At 36.7% G+C, this 19,444-nt stretch overlaps 2 protein-coding genes across 2 annotated transcripts; both read right to left on the bottom strand.

Annotated features, from left to right (window-relative positions):
• Positions 1–326: 326 nt before the first annotated feature.
• On the bottom strand, positions 327–1,306 carry LOC123329612 (olfactory receptor 51G2-like). The gene has a single exon (XM_044928984.2). The coding sequence runs from the start codon at positions 1,284–1,286 to the stop codon at positions 327–329; it is 960 nt and encodes a 319-aa protein (XP_044784919.2). The 5' UTR covers positions 1,287–1,306.
• Positions 1,307–8,299: 6,993 nt separating this feature from the next.
• LOC112579473 (olfactory receptor 51G1) lies at positions 8,300–9,378 on the bottom strand. The gene has a single exon (XM_044928985.2). It carries the CDS (start codon positions 9,367–9,369, stop codon positions 8,389–8,391), a length of 981 nt encoding a protein of 326 aa, XP_044784920.1. The 5' UTR covers positions 9,370–9,378; the 3' UTR covers positions 8,300–8,388.
• Between the last annotated feature and the right edge of the window lie 10,066 nt (positions 9,379–19,444).

The following is a 19,444-nucleotide window of genomic DNA, read 5'->3' as shown; positions in this document are numbered from 1 at the left end:
AGGAAAACTTCATGGACAATCAGCACTGAATCAGGATAGGATTACAAATGAGAAACCACAGATGGAAGTAATTTCCAACACACTCTGCTCCAACACATTCATACTTGGAATTTAGGAAGTTCATGTTAAGTCAGTCTATTATAAATCCAGTAGACACCAACTCTCTCCTTTAGGATTTTTCACAATGTACTGTCAGAACTATTTCAGCGTTTTTTTTTTTTTTAAGTAATCTTTTATTGGTAACTCTGGTGCCAACATAGAGAGCAGACAAATCACTATATATTTACAAACTTAATATTCATGTCATCACTGTGTTGAAGACAAACCTACGTCAGAGAAGAACTGAGTTTTAGGGGGAAAAGCAGGTGGAGAATTCCTTGGCGGATCTGCTTTGTCTTCACACTATAGATAATTGGGTTGAGCACAGGTGGAACTAGCAGGTAGATATGAGCCATGAAGATGTGGATGAGAGGGGATGAGTGTTTGGCAAAACGATGGACAACAGAGAGCCCAATCATAGGCACATAAAGAATAAGGACAGCACAGATGTGGGATGCACATGTGTTGAGGGCCTTAAATCTTCCCTCCTGAGATGAAATGTTTAATACTGAGTGAAGGATGAAAACATAAGACACAAAAATACCCAGAGAGTCCATTCCCCACAGTAAAGTGATCATAACCATTCCATATATAACGTTAAACTTGGTGTCAGCACAGGCAAGGCGGATCATATCCTGGTGCAGACAGTAAGAATGAGAAAGGACGTGAGAGTGGCAGAAGGGAAAGAAGGCCATCCGGGCGAGAAGTGGAATCACAGGAAGGGCACTTCTAAGCAGGGCTGCAATTCCAATTTTAGTGATGAGTGTAGGAGTGAGAATGGTGGCATATCTTAGTGGGTGGCAGATGGCCACATATCGGTCAAGGGCCATGGCCAAGAGCACAGATGATTCAGTGAAGGAGAAAGTGTGAATGAAAAACATTTGGACTACACAAGTGTTGAACTGGATCTCCCTGGATATGGACCACAGCACCCTGAAGAGCGATATCATTGTGGGCAAGGACATGCCCATATCAGTGAGAGAAAGCATGGCCAAGAAGTAGTACATGGGCTCGTGGAGCCTGAGGTCTGTCCGGACAATATGTAGGATAGTACAGTTGCCCATGATTCCAACAAGAAAGAGGAGACAGAATGGGATGGAAATCCAGTGGTGAAATTCCTCATATCCAGGGATACCTGTGAGATAGAAGGTGGAGGCCAGGATATTGCTGGAGTTTGCAGTTGCCATAGGGCTTACTGTTAAACCACAATCCAGATTCACAATCACACTCCAGAGGGGGAACAAATGATAAGATCAGCACCTGTGTCACAAAAACAAAACAAAACTTCAGTCTGTCCTATAATCACTCCTAGATTTACCCTCACAGTTTTGCTTTGTCATTCTTCATTTCTTTGCTGAGTGTTGTCCGTTAAGTAAAACATCCAGTTTTATAACCGCAAGGATCTTCCCTTCTTCCTCTCAAATGCAAATGTATTATCATGTTCTATGAATATGGGTAGTCTCCTTCTAAAGACACTACCCAGAACAGTACACACAAAACCTATTCTAGACTACATCTTTATTTTCATACTTTTCTTCAGGAAGATCCTCAACCAGAGTCACTGGCCATACGTTAGAACTTTTTCTTTAAAAAAAATGACTTGGGCAGTGACTTACATGAAATGGCTTTTCTGTCTTAGCTTGATAGATTTTTCAGTAATATTAGAAAACCATGCAAAGCATATTACAGAATTCAGGTAAGTATTGATCAGCATGGTTTTTGCTCTTACTAACCTATCTCTGGCTATATAAGTGATGCCACAGCGTTGGTACCCAGTGAAAATCAACTCTAATATCAATCTAGTATCAGGCTAGTATCCAAGTACCCAAGAGCTAAACATAAGTTAGGATAGACAGAATAATGTATGATTTTTAAAAAGTATAAATATACAATTTTTTATATAATATAAGCAAAGAAGAATTGACTGACTCTGCATTTAAAGAGTCCAAACCTTCTTCCTACTATGTTTAGGAACTGATTTATTATTTAGAGAGAGGCTCTATCTGCAAAAAAAAAAAAAAAAAAAAAGGCAAAATAATAGATATATAGGGATTGGGGAAAGATCGAGTAGAAATTCATGATTCATAGCAAAATCAAGAGAAAACAAAATAACAAAAAGAGTGAATGACAAAAAAAATTAAAAAAGCCTACTGTGCCTAATCTTGACACTAAATATTTTATACTTGGATGAATGAGTTAATATATTTTCACCTATTAGATTCCAGTACTTCTTCTGTATCAATAGCAATACCTCTGAAGTAAGAAGATGAGCCATCACTTGCCCTTCTCTTGACAAGCATCCATGCTTACCAAAATTCTAATCCATGGGGCAGATTGCCTCTAACTGTAAATTAATAAATTGTCATCATGCTATCTTGAAAAGTCTACTTTGGCTTTAGGGAGATCAAATCCTCTCAGTCTCCTCTTGCTGTTGTTATTTTAGTTGCTAAGTCAGGTCCGACTCTTTTGTGACTTCATGGACTGTAGCATACCAGGCTCTGTCCATGGGATTTTCCAGGCAAGAATACTGGAATGGGTTGCTGTGTTCCACTTCAGGGGAATTTCCTGACCTAGGGATCGAACCTGTGTCTCCTGCATTGGTAGGAGGATGCTTTACCACTGAGTCACCTGGAAAGACTGCAGTCTCCTCTAGTTACATGTAAAGAAACCATGACTGCAAAAGATTATTGCCTTCGATGTTTAATAACTTTCTAGGAAATGAAAGATTCATAAGCAAGACACCAAATATGTATACTACAGAAACAATTTCAGGCTTTTTAACTCTTATTACAATTAAGTTCTACACACACACAGTATGAACTGATACCTCTTACAACCCTGCAATTTAACTCCCCAAATTCCTATCTACTTCATCTTCCTGTCTACACTTGCACTAATTATTACCTTTAATGCCCAGATTTTCCAATATTATCCCTTCTTTTGTTGATTCTTTTCCAATTTCTACACCATAATCCAAATTTAGAAATCTGGTTTTCATTTCATTGCTCACTCGATTTAGAAACTTTTTATGATTTCACAAGGTTTCTTTGAATCAAAAAGGAGTAAACATGAAGTTTCATTGAAAACTGGGAAGATACCTGATCTAGAGTACATCTTTTGTCATCTTACTGACTCTTCACTGAGATTTTAAGGAGACAGTCATTCAACATCTTCCTTATTTAGAATCTATTTCTCTCCTTCTGCAGTCACTTTAACTTAAGCTGTATTCTGGTTTCAATGTTGTGCTCCGTTTAATTTTGACCAAATCACCTTTTCTTCTCTCTGTACCAAAACTGCCTCCTCTCTGAACTGAAGAAAGTAACAATTTGAAAGGATGTGCTAAGGTAAAAGATATATTGTGTGTAAAATACTTAGCAAAGAGCCTTCTGGATGATGATGATAATGACAACAATGATGATGACAACAGTAACACCAATAAGAATTGTTTAAAGTATAATGGGAGGAGGAATATATGGGGAGACTATGAAGTATCCTCCTTTAGAGGAAACCATCATGAACAACCATCTCACAAGTGACTTAGGTGGCCTGAGAAGTAGAAAGTGAATTGTATCAGTTTCATTTCCTTTTCATCCAGTAAATTTCAGTATAGCCAGAGATATGAATTGCTTCTTAATCATTTTTTTTCTATCCAGAAACTCCTCTGATCATTATGACACAACATATTCACTTCTCATTGTATTCAGTGCCAAATTTGAAAAAAGCAACAACAAAAACTGAGTCCAGGATAGAATGAGAAGTCTCATCAAGAGTAAGCATGAGATCTTTGGAACTTCAGTGAATTAGGAATTTGAGATATTAGCATTCTGAAATTACCACAACATAAATATCCATTATATTCCATATTCACTAGAATCTGGTCTGTTATTTCACAACCCCCTTTTTAGGTAGCACCTGTTCATTTTGATAATCCAATTCCTATTGTTCCTGATCTTACAATTTTAAATGCATTCACATTGCCTTGTGGTATCTTCCAAATCTCCAGAGGAGGATGGATTTTGTGGAGTTTAGTTTATAAACTCAGAAATCTGAAGGTCTTAATGCGAATTTAGACAATAATTAATTTCATATTAAAAATAACTGGTAATTAGGATTAGAAGGAACCTCAAAGGTTATCTGGTGTAATCCCACTCATATTCTGGAATTCCTCTTTGTTATGTTTGATAATAGTCCTTCACCCTGTGTAAGCAATCATGTCCACCAACAGAAAGCAGACCACATGTCATGCAAGTCTAGGGTATATTAGGCAAGTCCTATCTGAAAACTCTGAGTCTGGCTTGAATGTTTTGCACAGGGTATGAATAATAAGGATATTTGGAGAAAGGATATCCTCTAATACTAAGAATCTTTTCCTTCTTGAACCATTCCCTTGGTGTTTCTTCTCACACTTTGGGTGTCTGCCCTTCTCTCTCTTGTCTCTCAAGCCCCACTTTGTGTTTTTCTATTACTTCCCACTCTTACTTACCAGTCCTTACCTACTTGGTAGAACAGTTCCTCTTTGCATGAGAGATTGTTTTAATTCTCAAAGCAAAATGCATGAGTTAATAAGTCTTCCTCTAATCCTTAGAGATATGAGTCTCCCCGAGAAATGCAAGACTGTGCCTGTAACTGTCACTGTCACTATTTTAGTTTATAGCCCTTCCCCCAACCCTCCCTTTATCATTCCAGATATTGAAGTTTGGAAATTCAAAGGCAAGAAGGCTACAGAGAGTCTCAAGTATTTATCACTTCAATGTCCAGAACAAAGTAGGTAGTGCAACATGAGATGAAATACTAACTTGTATCCAGAATACGGTAGAGTAGTAAAGGTTGTTAGCTATGGTGTAGCCAAGGAGAACAACTTATTCAGGACATAGAGGTGGGAATGGCTCCAAGTTGGTACTGTTACTACATACTAGATAAAAATGAAACTTACTTATGTGAATTGCTTCCTTCAAAACTATTGTAATAAAGAGTGTATGGGAAATCTCTGTAGCTTTCACTCAAATTTGCTGTAACCTTAAAACCACAATGAAAAAAGAAACCCATTTTAAAGATCATAAGCAATAATGCTAAGTGTGATTCTCTGTGCCTTAGCTTTTACTGATGAAAGGGATTGTATAAATTTGATTTGATTATGTATACATGGTTTCATTCAGTGAATGAAGGGCCACATGTCTGTCAACAATTTTGACTTCTAAACATCTACTGGTGATTAAGCTATATAGCAGAGTTGGCATGTGGACTACTGAATGATAAGACATCTCCTCTCAGGGTGAATAAAACTGTCTTAAAAATATTGATTTCTAACTGTTTAGTACAGGAATTTCTTTTAAAAATGTGTTTTAATGTTAATTTTTTTTGACTCTGGTTTTGAACCTTGTAATACTAATTTAAATCTTAACAAATCTATCATCTCACTCAAGTAAGATATTGCTGATTACACATGTCATAGCTTGCTAATCTTCCTCTACTGTTATATTTAAGATACTAATTGACAATTAGCTCTTTCAGGAGTTGAAAAATATAAGTAATTACTACAACAGAAGTAATAGTTCTCATAAATAATATTTACTCAGTTATTAAAATAAATTCACCATCCAATAACAGTCCATGAAAATAAGAGGCTATTTCTATCCCATCACTAGAAAAATCTTCACACTTCCATCTTCCAATGTCTTGTTGTGAAATTACCAGAGAAATGATTTGAACTTACTTCCTTCACTGGCATGGGATGCCTCAGAAATATCCTTACACTTAGCTTTTTGTAATATTAACTTAAATCATTGGAGAAGGAAATGGCAACCCACTACAGTATTATTGTCTGGAAAATCCCATGGACAGAGGAGCTTGGGTGGGTGAGCTAAAGTTCATGGAGTTGCAAACAGTCAGACACAACTGAACAACTGAGCACAATTCAAATCACTTTGACATCATCCAAGTTGGATATGTTCAAAGATCTCAGATTCAGAGAATTGTTATTAGTCAGTGAAACCATACTCCTTTACTATATGGTCTGTATATTTCTCATGTAAAAAACATAGGAACAAAATTTTTAAAAAAAGCAATTTCATCTCTCACTGCTAAATTGTTTGACAACCAAGATCATAAGCTCAATTTTGAATGATTCACTCTAATGGCAAGAAAATGATTTACAAATATTCACATTTACAGCTACTAGATAAAGCACTACAGAGACCAAAAGCCTGAACTATATGTGCGTATTTGAGAGCAGATACAAATAATGAAAGGCAGACTGCTTGCCAAAGGGCATCCTTAGGCTGTTTTCCAGATCTGCTCTGCTCTGTCTTGACCACAGTGAGCTGAATCAACAGGTCCCTTTGCTCTCTGACTTCTGGTTTGACTTGATCGCTAATGGAAATGCAGGAAGCAAGATACAGTTGGAACATTTACCCCTTTGGCTCCCCAACAACCCTCACCGTGGCTTCCTCATGGTGGCTGCATCTTTCTACAGAAAGGGAAAGCTCATGCTGGGTGTCCTTCTCCACATTCTGTCCTTCCCATGTTCTGGTAAAAAGTTTTGTTCCCTTGCCACTTCAGGACTAACGTTGGCATCAAATTCCCTTCTGTAGTACTATCTACGTCAATGATATATTTATAAAATATGTATAAAAATATTTCTTGGTTTTACCAAATCTTGTCCACATATTTTCGACGACCCCTGATGCCTGTATCAAAGTCTTCATATTATCCAGTTTGAGAACAATTTTATTTTTTCCTGACAGAACCTTAATTAAGACAAAGGAGAGGTGTCTACCTCATATACATATGTGTACCTCTGTTACTTTCTATCTCTGTCTTTGTGTTTATCACCATCACTATCACTATTGGCCAACTTAATACATGTTGAAGTTCTAATATGTGTAATTTTTTCCCATTTTTTACAGGAAGCCTGATGTTCATTTTTTGGTTAATCAAATGAAAAAGTCTTTTTTCTCCTAGAATGGGGGATTCACCTCAGAAATATTAGTTTCTCAAGTGTAAGAGAAAAAGCATCAGGTAAATCTTTGCATATTTAGTTTTTCAACACAGTTGAACACAGTTCAGTGGATCCCTTTGCTATAAAATCTACATTCATATCTGATTTAATGTTAACATAATTTTCACAGATTTTTTTTTTCTGTTTTCAATTCACATGGAACTGCAGAGTTTGTTCTCTATTTTTATTTTTATTCTATTCCCTGAACTGGTTTACTTTCTAAACAAATTTTTAAAACTATGATTCCTAATACTTTTAATTTTTAAAATTATCTTATGTATTCTTTTCAGAGTATCTAGAAATAATCCTTAAAAAATGTGTTTATTATGTTTTTCATCTTCCCTTTATTTAACCAAGGGAGGTCTTTGAGGGTGATTTAAAATAGTATTTGTACAAAACAAATGTGTTCTCTTTGAGCCCTCTTTCTAACTATCTTAGATCCATTTCTATTTTCCCACTAGAATATGTACTTTAATCTTGGGTGTTGAAAACTTGTTTCCTCTTATATCCTAGGAAATTGTGTAAGACATCAAGATCCTCAGACGATTACAGTTTATGGTGATGGGGGGAAGGGTTCTCTCTTGCTCTATTTTTATTTAACGTTCTGTACATGAGATATTACACCTAATAGGAGTGTACACTGATCAAGGGATTTTGATGTTTTCACTACATTTCATGAATATAGATCCCCTCTATTGTGAAGTTTGGATTTCTCTTCTAGTTTTCTCCATTGAAGAACAACAACAACAAAAAAAACTAACTTTATTCATCACCCAGATTTTTTTCTGACAATCATTTCAATAGAAGTAAAGGAAATAAAGAAATGCAATAGTTTCAGTTATGTCATCTCTAAATTTAAACATCCACTTGCTTACAATTTGACTCAAAATATGGAGTGTGAAGTCTACTTTGACATAATGGAAATAAAATGTAATGAATTATCAACATAAATTCTGCTGTGTATTATGTCTTTTATCATTGAGTTGTTCAGGGAATTTCTCTATTTTAGTTATAACATAGAAAATTGTACTTCCCTTCAAACTTGAATGGAAAATATCTCCGTAAAATATTTGAATTAAATTATTCCCTCTTATTACTTCTCCTGACACAAGGGTTTTGAGATGATTTAAAGCTAGGAAATAATGATAGAAACTGAAATGTTTTTCTTGAAGTGACATGTGGAATTTGTGAACTATCATGGAATTATTATATACCAAATGTGTCCAAGAATTTCTAACAGGTTAATCTTTAGGATGAAGGTGATGGATGTAAAAGTTGAAATATCAAAGAATCTAAGTGTGAGCAAGCCCTATCCTTTTGGATAATAATATCCCTAGGAAGCCTTGGCGAATCTGCTTTGTCTTGACACTATAAATAATTGGGTTGAGAACTGGTGGAACTAACAGGTAAATATCTGCCATGGTAATGTGAATAATGGCAGAGGAATGTTTTGCAAAACGATGCACTAAGGACAACCCTATCATTGGCACATATAGAATGAGCACAGCACAAATATGGGAGACACATGTACTGAGGGCTTTGAGTTTCCCTCCCTGGGATGCAATGCGCAACACAGAGCGGAGGATGAGAGCATAAGATAAAAAGATTCCTAGAGAATCTACACCCCAATAAAATGCAACAACAAACAAGCCATACAAAACATTGAATGAGATGTCAGAACAGGCCAATTGGATGACATCTTGATGTAAGCAGACGGAGTGGGAGAGAACATGGGAGTGACAGAAAGAAAATGTGGGGATACGAACAAGAACAACAGGGAGGACAGTGGAGCATCTGATTACGATGAAGACCCCTATGTAGACAATGCGCTGTGGGGTAAGTTTGCTGGAATACCTCAAAGGATCGCAGATGGCAACATAGCGGTCAAAAGCCATGGCTAGGAGCACAGCTGATTCCATTAGAGAAAAAGTGTGAATAAAATACATCTGAGCTACACAAGTATTCATCTCAATCTCCTTAGCATCAAACCAGAAGGTTCTCAGTACTGTGGGCAGGGTGGAGATGGACATGCCCATGTCCGTGAGGGACAGCATGGCCAGGAAGTAGTACATGGGCTCATGGAGACTCTTGTCAGTGTGGATGATGTGAAGAACTGTACAGTTGCCCACTATTCCAATCAGATAGAACACACAAAAGGGGATGGAAATAAAGTGTTGAACATCCTCGCAGCCAGGAATCCCAGAGAGGTAGAATGAAGGTGCCTGTCCAATACTGGAATTAGTGCCTGTCGTTATATTGTTCCAAGAAGTCATTTTTCTACCATTAGAATATGAACTCCTAAAAGGAAGAAAAACATACAACATTGAGAAGATAGCAGGTCATGTTTTTACACTAGGTTTTTTTCTTAATGCTTGCTTTGTAGGGGCATTATTCATACAGATTTGGAAATTACTTTGAAACATGTTAATATATTACTGTTTAATTCTTAAAATGATATGTGGTTATTATACTGTTATCTGTCAATCTTTTAGGCTGCTGATTCTGGATTTTGAATGTTTCATAGAATGCCCTTTCCTCTCCTAAGTGTATAATATAGTCTCCTCCAGTTTCTACTATTATTTCCATAGGTTAGTTTATTTTTATTCACTTTCAGTTGTATCATTTACCTTTATTTTTGATTGTGATGTAAAGTAAGAATATTTTCCCAGACCCTGACCTCTCTATGTTAAGCATTCATTTAGCATTCATTTCACTCTGACAAGGACACTTGGTGGAGGCATTTTAGAATGAATGTCAGAAAAAACTTAGGCAAAAAATGAATAAAGTTTGTTTTATCCAATGGAAAAAATCACACAAGACTAATCAAGTCATATAGGATATAAAATTGATATTTCAAAAAAAAAAAAAAAAACACTGCATATGCAGCAAGTATGGTTATCAATTAGAGAGGTACATAAATCAGCCCTCAAACTGACTTAAATGTGAACCAGAAGTCCCTAAGCATCTAAGGGTAAATAAGTGCCTACCTAATTGACACAGTCTCAGGGATTTGGAGTTCGGTTTCTCTTTCATATTCTCCACCAAGGCTTATTTATGTGTACCTACCCTTCATTAAGGCAAGAGTTTTAAGTAAATTTTTATCATTTGTTCCATGGATATAATTGATTTGTGAACTATGTCAGTTTTGTTAATCCTGGAGCCTCCCCTCAATTGTCAGTGGAGTCCCAACTAGTTTTCTACTGTTGCCATCTGTGAACACAGTCTTCAGACATCTCTGACAGCAAGGAAAACATCAGCCATCACAGCCTCATGATCCCTAAGATATTAGAATGAAGTTAACCCACCCTCAGGCTGTGATCCCATGGTCCACTATAATGGCAATAATCTAGTGTCCTGCTTTTTTTTTTTTTTTCCTGCTACTTTGCTCATTTTCCCTCATGATTCAATCTTTCTTTCATAAGAGTAAGTTGGCTATTAATGGAGATCTCCTCATAGAAAAGGTAAAACAGATGTTATTATCCAATTCCTTAAAAGTATTCATGAGTCACAATCACATTCTAATAAATAAGAGTACTTTTAGACTCAAAATTATTTATATATTTATTATCATATTTGAACCTTGGAATATGAGATCAACAGAGACTTGGTTATATATGAGTAACCTGAGGTTCAGAAATACCATTGATCAAACTAAAGACCAATTTTGTTTAGTATCCAAGCCCCTGATTCTAAAACGTTACTAAAATATTTTAACTCTATGTTCAGAAAGTAGCTCTAGTTCTGTCCTATAATGACCTTCCATAGCACACTAGGAAGTGTGTATTCTTGCCACCTTTTAAAAGGCCCTTCCTCCTTAGACTGCAGGATATTTTTGCCAGGTTTCCCTGAGTAATCCTGGGAATTACTTATCTTTTTCTGCAATTGCTTCCAAGTTTTACTTGAAAATGCACAGTCTTCTCACTTTCTTTTAGAGTTTTAACAAAACAATGGCTTAGAAGAAAACTGAGAGAGATAAGCCTTAAAACAAAGAACTTTTACTGGACAGAGAATGGCAAAACAGAAATCAGACTGATTATATTCTTTGCAGCCAAAGATGAAGAAGCTCTATACAGTCAGCACAAGAATGGGAGCTGACTGTGGCTCAGATCATGAACTCCTTATTGCCAAATTCAGACTTAAATTGAAGAAAGTAGGGAAAACCACTAGATCATTCAGGTATGATCTAAATCAAATATCCTATGGTTATACAATGGAAGTGAGAAATAGATTCAAAGGATTAGATCTGATAGACAGAGTGCCTGAAGAACTATGACGGAGATTCGTGACACTTGTACACAGAGGCAGTAGTCAAGACCATCCCCAAGAAAAATACATGTATAAAGGCTAACTGGTTGTCTGAGGAGGCCTTACAAATAGCTGAGAAAAGAAGATATGCTAAAGGCAAAGGAGAAAAGGAAAGATATAAGCATCTGAATGCAAAGTTCCAAAGAATAGCAAGGAGGGATAAAAAAAAGCCTTCCTCAATGATCAATGCAAAGAAAGAGAGGAAAACAATAGAATGGGAAAGACTAGAGATCTCTTCAAGAAAATGAGAGATACCAAGAAGTTTCATGCAAAGATAGACACAATAAAGGACAGAAAGGGTATGGACCTAACAGAAGCAGAAGATATTAAGAGGAGGTGGCAAGAATACACAGAAGAACTATACAAAAAAGAATCTCATGACCCAGATAACCATGATGGTGTCATCACTCAACTAAAGCCAGACATCCTGGAATGTGAAGTCAGATGGGCCTTAGGAGGCATCGCTACAAACAAAGCTAGTGGAGGTGATGGAATTCCAGTTGAGCTATTTCAAATCCTGAAAAATGATGCTGTGAAAATGCTACAATCAATATTCCAGAAAATTTGGAAAACTCAGCAGTGGCCATAGGACTGGAAAAGGTCAGTTTTCATTCCAATCCCAAAGAAAGGCAATGCCAAAGAATGCTCAAATTACTGCACAATTGCATTCATCTCACACGCTAACAAAATAATGCTCAAAATTCTCCAAGCCAGGCTTCAACAGTATATGAACCATGAACTTCCAGATGTTCAAGCTGGATTTATAAAAGGCAGAGGAACCAGAGATCAAATTGCCAACATTTGTTGGATCATCAAGAGAGCAAGAGAGTTACAGAAAAACATCAATTTCTGCTTTATTGACTATGCCAAAGCCTTTGACTGTGTGGATCACAAAAAACTGTGGAAAATTCTTAAAGAGATAGGAATACCAGACCACCTTACCTGCATCCTCAGAAATCTGTATGCAGGTCAAGAAGCAACAATTAGAACTGAACATGGAACAACAGACTGGTTCCAGATCAGGAAAGGAGTATGACAAGGCTGGATATTGTCACCCTTCTTATTTAACTTATATTCAGAGTACATCATGCGAAATGCCAGGCTGGATGAAGCACAAGCTGGAGTCAAGATTGCCAGGAGAAATATCAATAACCTCAGATAGGAAGATGACACCACCCCTATGGCAGAAATTTAAGAACTAAAGAGCCTCTTGATGAAAGTGAAAGAGAAGAGTGAAAAGTTGGCTTAAAACTCAAAATTCAGAAAACTAAGATCATGGCATCCAGTCCCATCACTTCATGGCAAATAGACGGGGAAACAGTGGAAACAGTGTCAGACTTTATTTTGGGGGGCTCCAAAATCACTGTAGATGGTGACTGCAGCCATGAAATTAAAAGACACTTGCTCCTTGGAAGAAAAACTATGACCAACCTAGATAGCATATTTAAAAACAGAGGCATTAATTTGCCAACAAAGGTCTGTCTAGTCAAAGGTATGGTTTTTCCAGTAGTCATGTATGGCTGTGAGAGTTGGACTATAAAGAATGCTGAGTGCCAAAGAATTAATACTTTTGAACTGTGGTATTGGAGAAGACTCTTGAGAATCCTTTGAACTGCAAGGAGATTCAACCAGTCTATCCTAAAGGAAACAGTCATGAATATTCATTGGATGGACTGAAGCCAAAGTTGAAACTCCAATACTTTGGCCACCTGATGTAAAGAACAGACTCACTGGATCAGACTCTGATGCTGGGAAAGACTGAAGGCGGCAGAAGTTGACAGCAGAGGATGAGATGGTTGGATGGCATCTTCAACTCAATGGACATGAGTTCGAGCAAGTTCTGGGAGTTGTTGTTGGACAGGGAAGCCTGGCGTGCTGCAGTCCATGGGGTCGCAAGAGTCAGACACAAATGAGTGACTGAAATGTTCTGAACTGAACTGCAACAAGAATGCTACCTTATGAAGTTGTGGTCTACAAAATATACACTCTCATTACTCTAGCATCCTGCCCAAAATCCTCCCCAAATGCAACAGTTCTAGTCAAATTAATCAATAATCCCTAGTCACCAAATCCAAAAAATGTCCCTCTTCTCATTATAACTCTCAGCAGTATGCAAAACTGTTGACCATGTTCTCCTCTGAAAATATTTTACATATATATTATTTTTGAAAACATGCTTGCTTTATTTCCTCTTACCCTACAAAAAATCCTGGGTGTTCTTTGGAAGGAATGATGGTAAAGCTGAAACTCCAGTACTTTGGCCACCTCATGTGAAGAGTTTACTCTAGGAAAAGACTCTGATGCTGGGAGGGATTGGGGGCAGGAGGAGAAGGGAACCACAGAGGATGAGATGGCTGGATGGCATCACTGACTGGATGGATGTGAGTCTGAGTGAACTCTGGGAGTTGGTGATGGACAGGGAGGCCTGGCGTGCTGCGATTCATGGGGTCACAGTCAGACATGACTGAGTGACTGAAATGAACTGAACTGAACCCTACTAATTGATCTATTTTATTTCTTTAAAACTTCATTGGTTCCTACTCCAGTGCCAGATTTCTAAATACTAAAAGTACCCCAGGTGTTCCTTCTGTTTTTATTTCTAATATATAGCTACACTTTTTCCTAAAATATTCTATTCAGTAATTGCTTTTAAAAACTACCCACTGGTAACTTCACCACACATCTCTATTCTTAACTCTCTACTGATCTCCAGAGTTATATCAAATAGTCTATCAGATGTCTCTGTTTTATGTCTAAAAGACACAAGAAAAATCACATGGCCAAGAAGGGACTCTTGGCAATAGCCTTAATATTTCCATCGTAGTAAATGTAACTCATGCTACACAATTGATCAAATGTAAAAACTAGGCTTTGTCCTTGGTTATTAAAATCCATGTCCTCTCTCCTCTCATTTCAAGGTCCAGAGTACTTTAACCTATTCACTTCTGTTGCTTACCTCAGCATTCCTCTTCTATTTTATTGGCCACTTAACTAATCTCATTTCTTCCATTCTTATGTCATTCCCTCAAATCATTTTTCCTTAGAGCCATGAATTCTTAAAGACACAGGCAAGTCAGTTCATTTCTGTATTTAAAATGTGTTAATTGCTGCGTACTTATCTCTGAAGAAAAGGGAAGCCATTGTCATTATTTATAAGATCCTTCTTCCTTGTGTATAGAAAAAGGGAGGTGGATTATACATGTGATTTTGGCCAGGTTCTCCATTCAGCTCATTATGTGCTCTCATGCTCAAATCCCCTAGATTGCCTCTTACACCATTTACTAGTTATGACCTCATTTCCACTCTCATTCCCAAATTATATTCTTTCCTTCTTTCTTTTTGTATAAAATAACCCAAGGCCCTTTCTCAGGACTGTATTCAAATGCGCTCTTCTGCTTATCTAAAATACCCAAACACATCTCATCTCACATTATTGCATCACGTTATACAATTTTTTTCCTACAAAATTCATTACTTTTTCACCTCAAATTCCCTGTCTCCAACTACCCATAACCAATCTCTTTCCCTGAGCCACAGTTATCCGCTTCTTTCCATCAGCAAAGTGATAGCTGTTTTGCCTTCCAGCTTTGCTCTTCTGCCCCATAACAGACTTACTCCTGTCTGTTGGCCACTTCTGTTTATTCTTCATTTAAACAACTTTCACTGCTTTGGTTTTTTGCCCATATTTAAAGTGCTCAAGTTGGAGACTGTTTTCTAAGGAGTATAGAACATTTCCACTTATACATCTGTGATGAAAGAAGCTTTTCATTTTTCCTGGTTATATGGGGTCCCTGAAAGCCTGAGGGAATCAGAGCCACTAATGATACGTTAAAGAGTAAGGGCCTGTGAGCCTAAGGGATGGATGTTGTTCAGGATGAGACAGTGGGAATTTCCACAGGAACAGAGAAAGCCTAAGGGAGGCACAAGTGGACAAATGCAAGGAAACTCTGACTCTACCTCTGATGGCTGCTGAATTTAGATACACAATGGGAGGTTGAAGGGTTCCAACTAAAAACTCCTTAGTGGAATAAAAGAACTAAGAATAGTAAGACTACACAATAAAATAAAGGGACTACAGAACTAAAATAGATATTAGAGCTGGGTGGCTTCTAACACCCGGCCTATATGGGATCTTCCCTAGATGGACGGGTGAATTACAAATAGATATGTTCTTAGAGGGACTAAAATAGATGTCAGTAACCTCAAATTATGATTTTATTAAAGAGATATGAGATTACCAGTGCCAATAACCGTCTGCCAGAAGTGCATACAAATCCTGTAAACTTGTGTAATATTACATGTCATTATCCTAGGCTTAAATTATTTGTAGTTTAATTTTATAGAAAATATTTAGCTATAGCATAACCAAGCAGAAAAGGAAACACAGATATGTAACATAAGACTAATATTAAAAAATAATAATACTAGAATAAACATAGAGGATTCAAAAATATAATTTTTAGATAGGCTTTAAAATAACTGTGAAGAAACATGTTCAAGAAAATAGAAAGTAAGATTTAAATATTCAGGAAGAAACTGGAATATTGCTTAAATTTCAAATGAAAATTGTATAATTGAAGAAAGATAATTATAATTGAAGACAAAATGTTCTTTTTTATAAGCATTATGTATCATTACCTAACACTTAACTTCTTAAACATTTTAGTGGTATAAATATATGTTTACTAGTAATTTTCTGTCAAATGGATACTAAAATAAACATATATTTGAATCTTTTTGAAACAAAACAAATATACATAAATTAATTAGTTATAATTATATATATATATATATATAATTAGGTGTTGGAGAAGGCAATAGCAACCCACTCCAGTACTCTTGTCTGGAAAATCCCATGGACGGAGGAGCCTGCATGGGGTCACAGAGTCAGACACGACTGAGTGACTTCACTTTCACTTTTCACTTTCATGCATTGGAGAAGGAAGTGGCAACCCACTCCAGTGTTCTTGCCTGGAGAATCCCAGGGACAGAGGAGCCTAGTGGGCTGCTGTCTATGGGGCTGCACAGAGTCGGACTGCTGCTAAGTCACTTCAGTCATGTCCGACTCTGTGTGACCCCACAGACAGCAGCCCACCAGTTTCCCCCGTCCCTGGGGTTCTCTATATACTATAATTATTAATCAATACATATATGGACTGTAGTCCACCAGGCTCCTCTGTCCATGGGATTCGCCAGGCAAGAATACTGGAGTGGGTTGCCATGCCCCACTCCAGGGGATCGTCCCGACTCAGGGATCAAACCCAGATCTCCTAAGTCTCCTGCATTGGCAGGCAAGTTCTTTACCACTAGCACCACCTGGGAAGCCCATAACTAGTTACAATTATACAATATATTTGTATACAATTTGTATACAATATACAATTATATACAATATATTATATTAAGTATAATTACTTAAAGATATATATAAGTAATATACATATTTATATAATATACAAGTAACATTATATATTACATATAATATACTGCTGAGTCACTTCAGTCCTGTCCGACTCTGTGTGACCCCATAGATGTCAGCCCACCAGGGTCTGCTGCCCCTGGGATTCTCCAGGCAAGAACACTGGAGTGGGTTGCCATTTCCTTCTCCAATGCATGAAAGTGAAAAAATGAAAGTGAAGTCACTCAGTCATGTCTGACTCTTAGCGACCCCATGGACTGCAGCCTACCAGGCTCCTCCATCCATGAGATTTTCCAGGCAAGAGTACTGGAGTGGGAAAAAAAAAAAAAAAAAAAAGAGTACTGGAGTGGAGTGCCATTGCCTTCTCCGACTTATAATATACTATATATACTATATATATTATACTATATATATATCAATTATTAATACATAATCACTGCAGATGGTGACTGCAGCCATGAAATTAAAAGACACTTACTCCTTGGAAGGAAAGTTATGACCAACCTAGATAGCATATTGAAAAGCAGAGACATTACTTTGCCAACAAAGGTCCATCTAGTCAAGGCTATGGTTTTTCCACTGGTCATGTATGGATGTGAGAGTTGGACTGTGAAAAGAGCTGAGCACCAAAGAATTGATGCTTTTGAACTGTGGTGTTGGAGAAGACTCTTGAGAGTCCCTTGGACTGCAAGGAGATCTAACCAGTTCATTCTGAAGGAGATCAGCCTTGGGATTTCTTTGGAAGAAATGATGCTAAAGCTGAAACTCCAGTACTTTGGCCACCCCATGCTAAGAGTTGACTCACTGGAAAAGACTCTGATGCTGGGAGGGATTGGGGGCAGGAGGAGAAGGGGAAGACAGAGGATGAGATGGCTGGATGGCATCACTGACTCGATGGACGTGAGTCTGAGTGCACTCCGGGAGTTGGTGATGGACAGGGAGGCCTGGCGTGCTGCGATTCATGGGGTCGCAAAGAGTCAAACATGACTGAGTGGCTGAACTGAACTGAACTGATACATATATATTTGAAATCTATACTTGAGACAAAACATAAACACACTTTTAAAAAATAAAGGCAACCCCTTTAGCAGGGAGAATAGTGGCTTATAATAGTGCATAATAGAATATATGCACATCCAAGTCCTAGGAACTTAATGTTACTTCACATGGTAAAGGGGTATTTAAGTTACTGATGTCTAATGATCACCTGATCTTAAAATATGGCGAATGCTCTAGCTTATCTAGGCAGGTCCCATGTAATCATAAGGGTCCTTAAAAGTGGAAGTGGGAAGCAGCAGAGAAATCACTGTTTTAGTGATACATGGTGATAAAACCTTAATTATCCATTGTCAGCCTTGAAGATGCAAGGAGACTCTGAGCCAAGGATTAGGAGCAGCCTCTAAAAGCTGGAAAGTCAGTAAAATTGATTCTATCCTAAAACCTCTGGGAAAGAATGAAACCTTTAGCCCAGTGACATATGTGTTGAATTTCTAACATACAGAATTAAATAAAAAGTTCATGTTGTTTTAAGCCATTAAATCTGTGGTAACTTACTATGGTGGCCATAGGAAACTTAATTCTGATAGGATTCTAAAGAGTATTTGGGAAGAAAAAAGACAATTAGTAGAACTGATCCAGTCACTATTTATGAAACTGCACATAAAAATACAATTTTACTTTCAAACACACACCCCTAAAAACTGTCAGGTAACAGATCATAAAATAATTATGATATTGCTAATTAATAATCATCAGAAAATGGAAAAATCTGAATAGTTGGAGGAGTGAACTAGAATAGCCAAAAACACATATATCAGGAAATGTAGAAGGTAAATAATAAATGAGAGGAGAAAACACTTTAAAAATGAGTAATAATTACTAGAATTAAGGAAACACAAAAAATCCAAATTTATAGGACACATGGTATAGAAAAGAAGATAGATTTTTTAAAAACTTCAATGTTAAAGAAATTAACTGCTATCAAACTCAAGATAAAAATTCTAAGCTTTCTAGACTGCAAATTCATGTTGGAAAAGAACTTTTTATTTCCTTAAATATTATGTTCCCTTATTTGTTTATTGTTGATTTTAACCACTACACCAAATATTCCTAAAATGAAGAACCTTGTCTGCTTTATTACACTTCTAGTCTCTAGACTATTACTATGTCCTAGTGCATATAAAAGAGTTGATTTGATGACTAAAATAGTTGTTTTCATGAATAAATTCAAGAATGTGAAAAATTTCCATATGTATGATAATGGAGCTAGAGATCATAGTTTGTTTTTACAGCAATGTTCAGAGCAGTAGATGCACATGGTTTTGTGAATTTTTTATTATTTCTATCATACTACATGAAGAATTAATCTTGATAATTTTTCCTAGTTAGTAAAACAATAAAATAATACATATATTCAGGAACTGGAGAATGGTTAAGTAAACTACGTAACAAAATTCAATGACATATTTTGTGTACATTATAATTACAATTATGAAAACTCTATCATTTCTTTAAAGAAAGATCTCTGTTCCATTATATTTTCTCAGAGGAAATTAGGAATTACATGTATTCAGATAAGTCATAAATTATTACATAAAGCCAATGTTGCCAAAAATTTGAAAGAA

The sequence above is a fragment of the Bubalus bubalis genome, chromosome 16 (genome assembly GCF_019923935.1).
Source record: "Bubalus bubalis isolate 160015118507 breed Murrah chromosome 16, NDDB_SH_1, whole genome shotgun sequence".
Lineage (NCBI taxonomy): Eukaryota > Metazoa > Chordata > Mammalia > Artiodactyla > Bovidae > Bubalus > Bubalus bubalis.
The sequence above is the reverse complement of the archived record's forward strand: the minus strand, read 5'-3'. Positions and strand labels throughout refer to the sequence as shown.

Excerpts from the sequence above, each read along its gene's own strand:
- LOC123329612 (XM_044928984.2), bottom strand. The coding sequence starts at position 1,286 with ATGGCAACTGCAAACTCCAGCAATATCCTGGCCTCCACCTTCTATCTC.
- LOC112579473 (XM_044928985.2), bottom strand. The coding sequence starts at position 9,369 with ATGACTTCTTGGAACAATATAACGACAGGCACTAATTCCAGTATTGGA.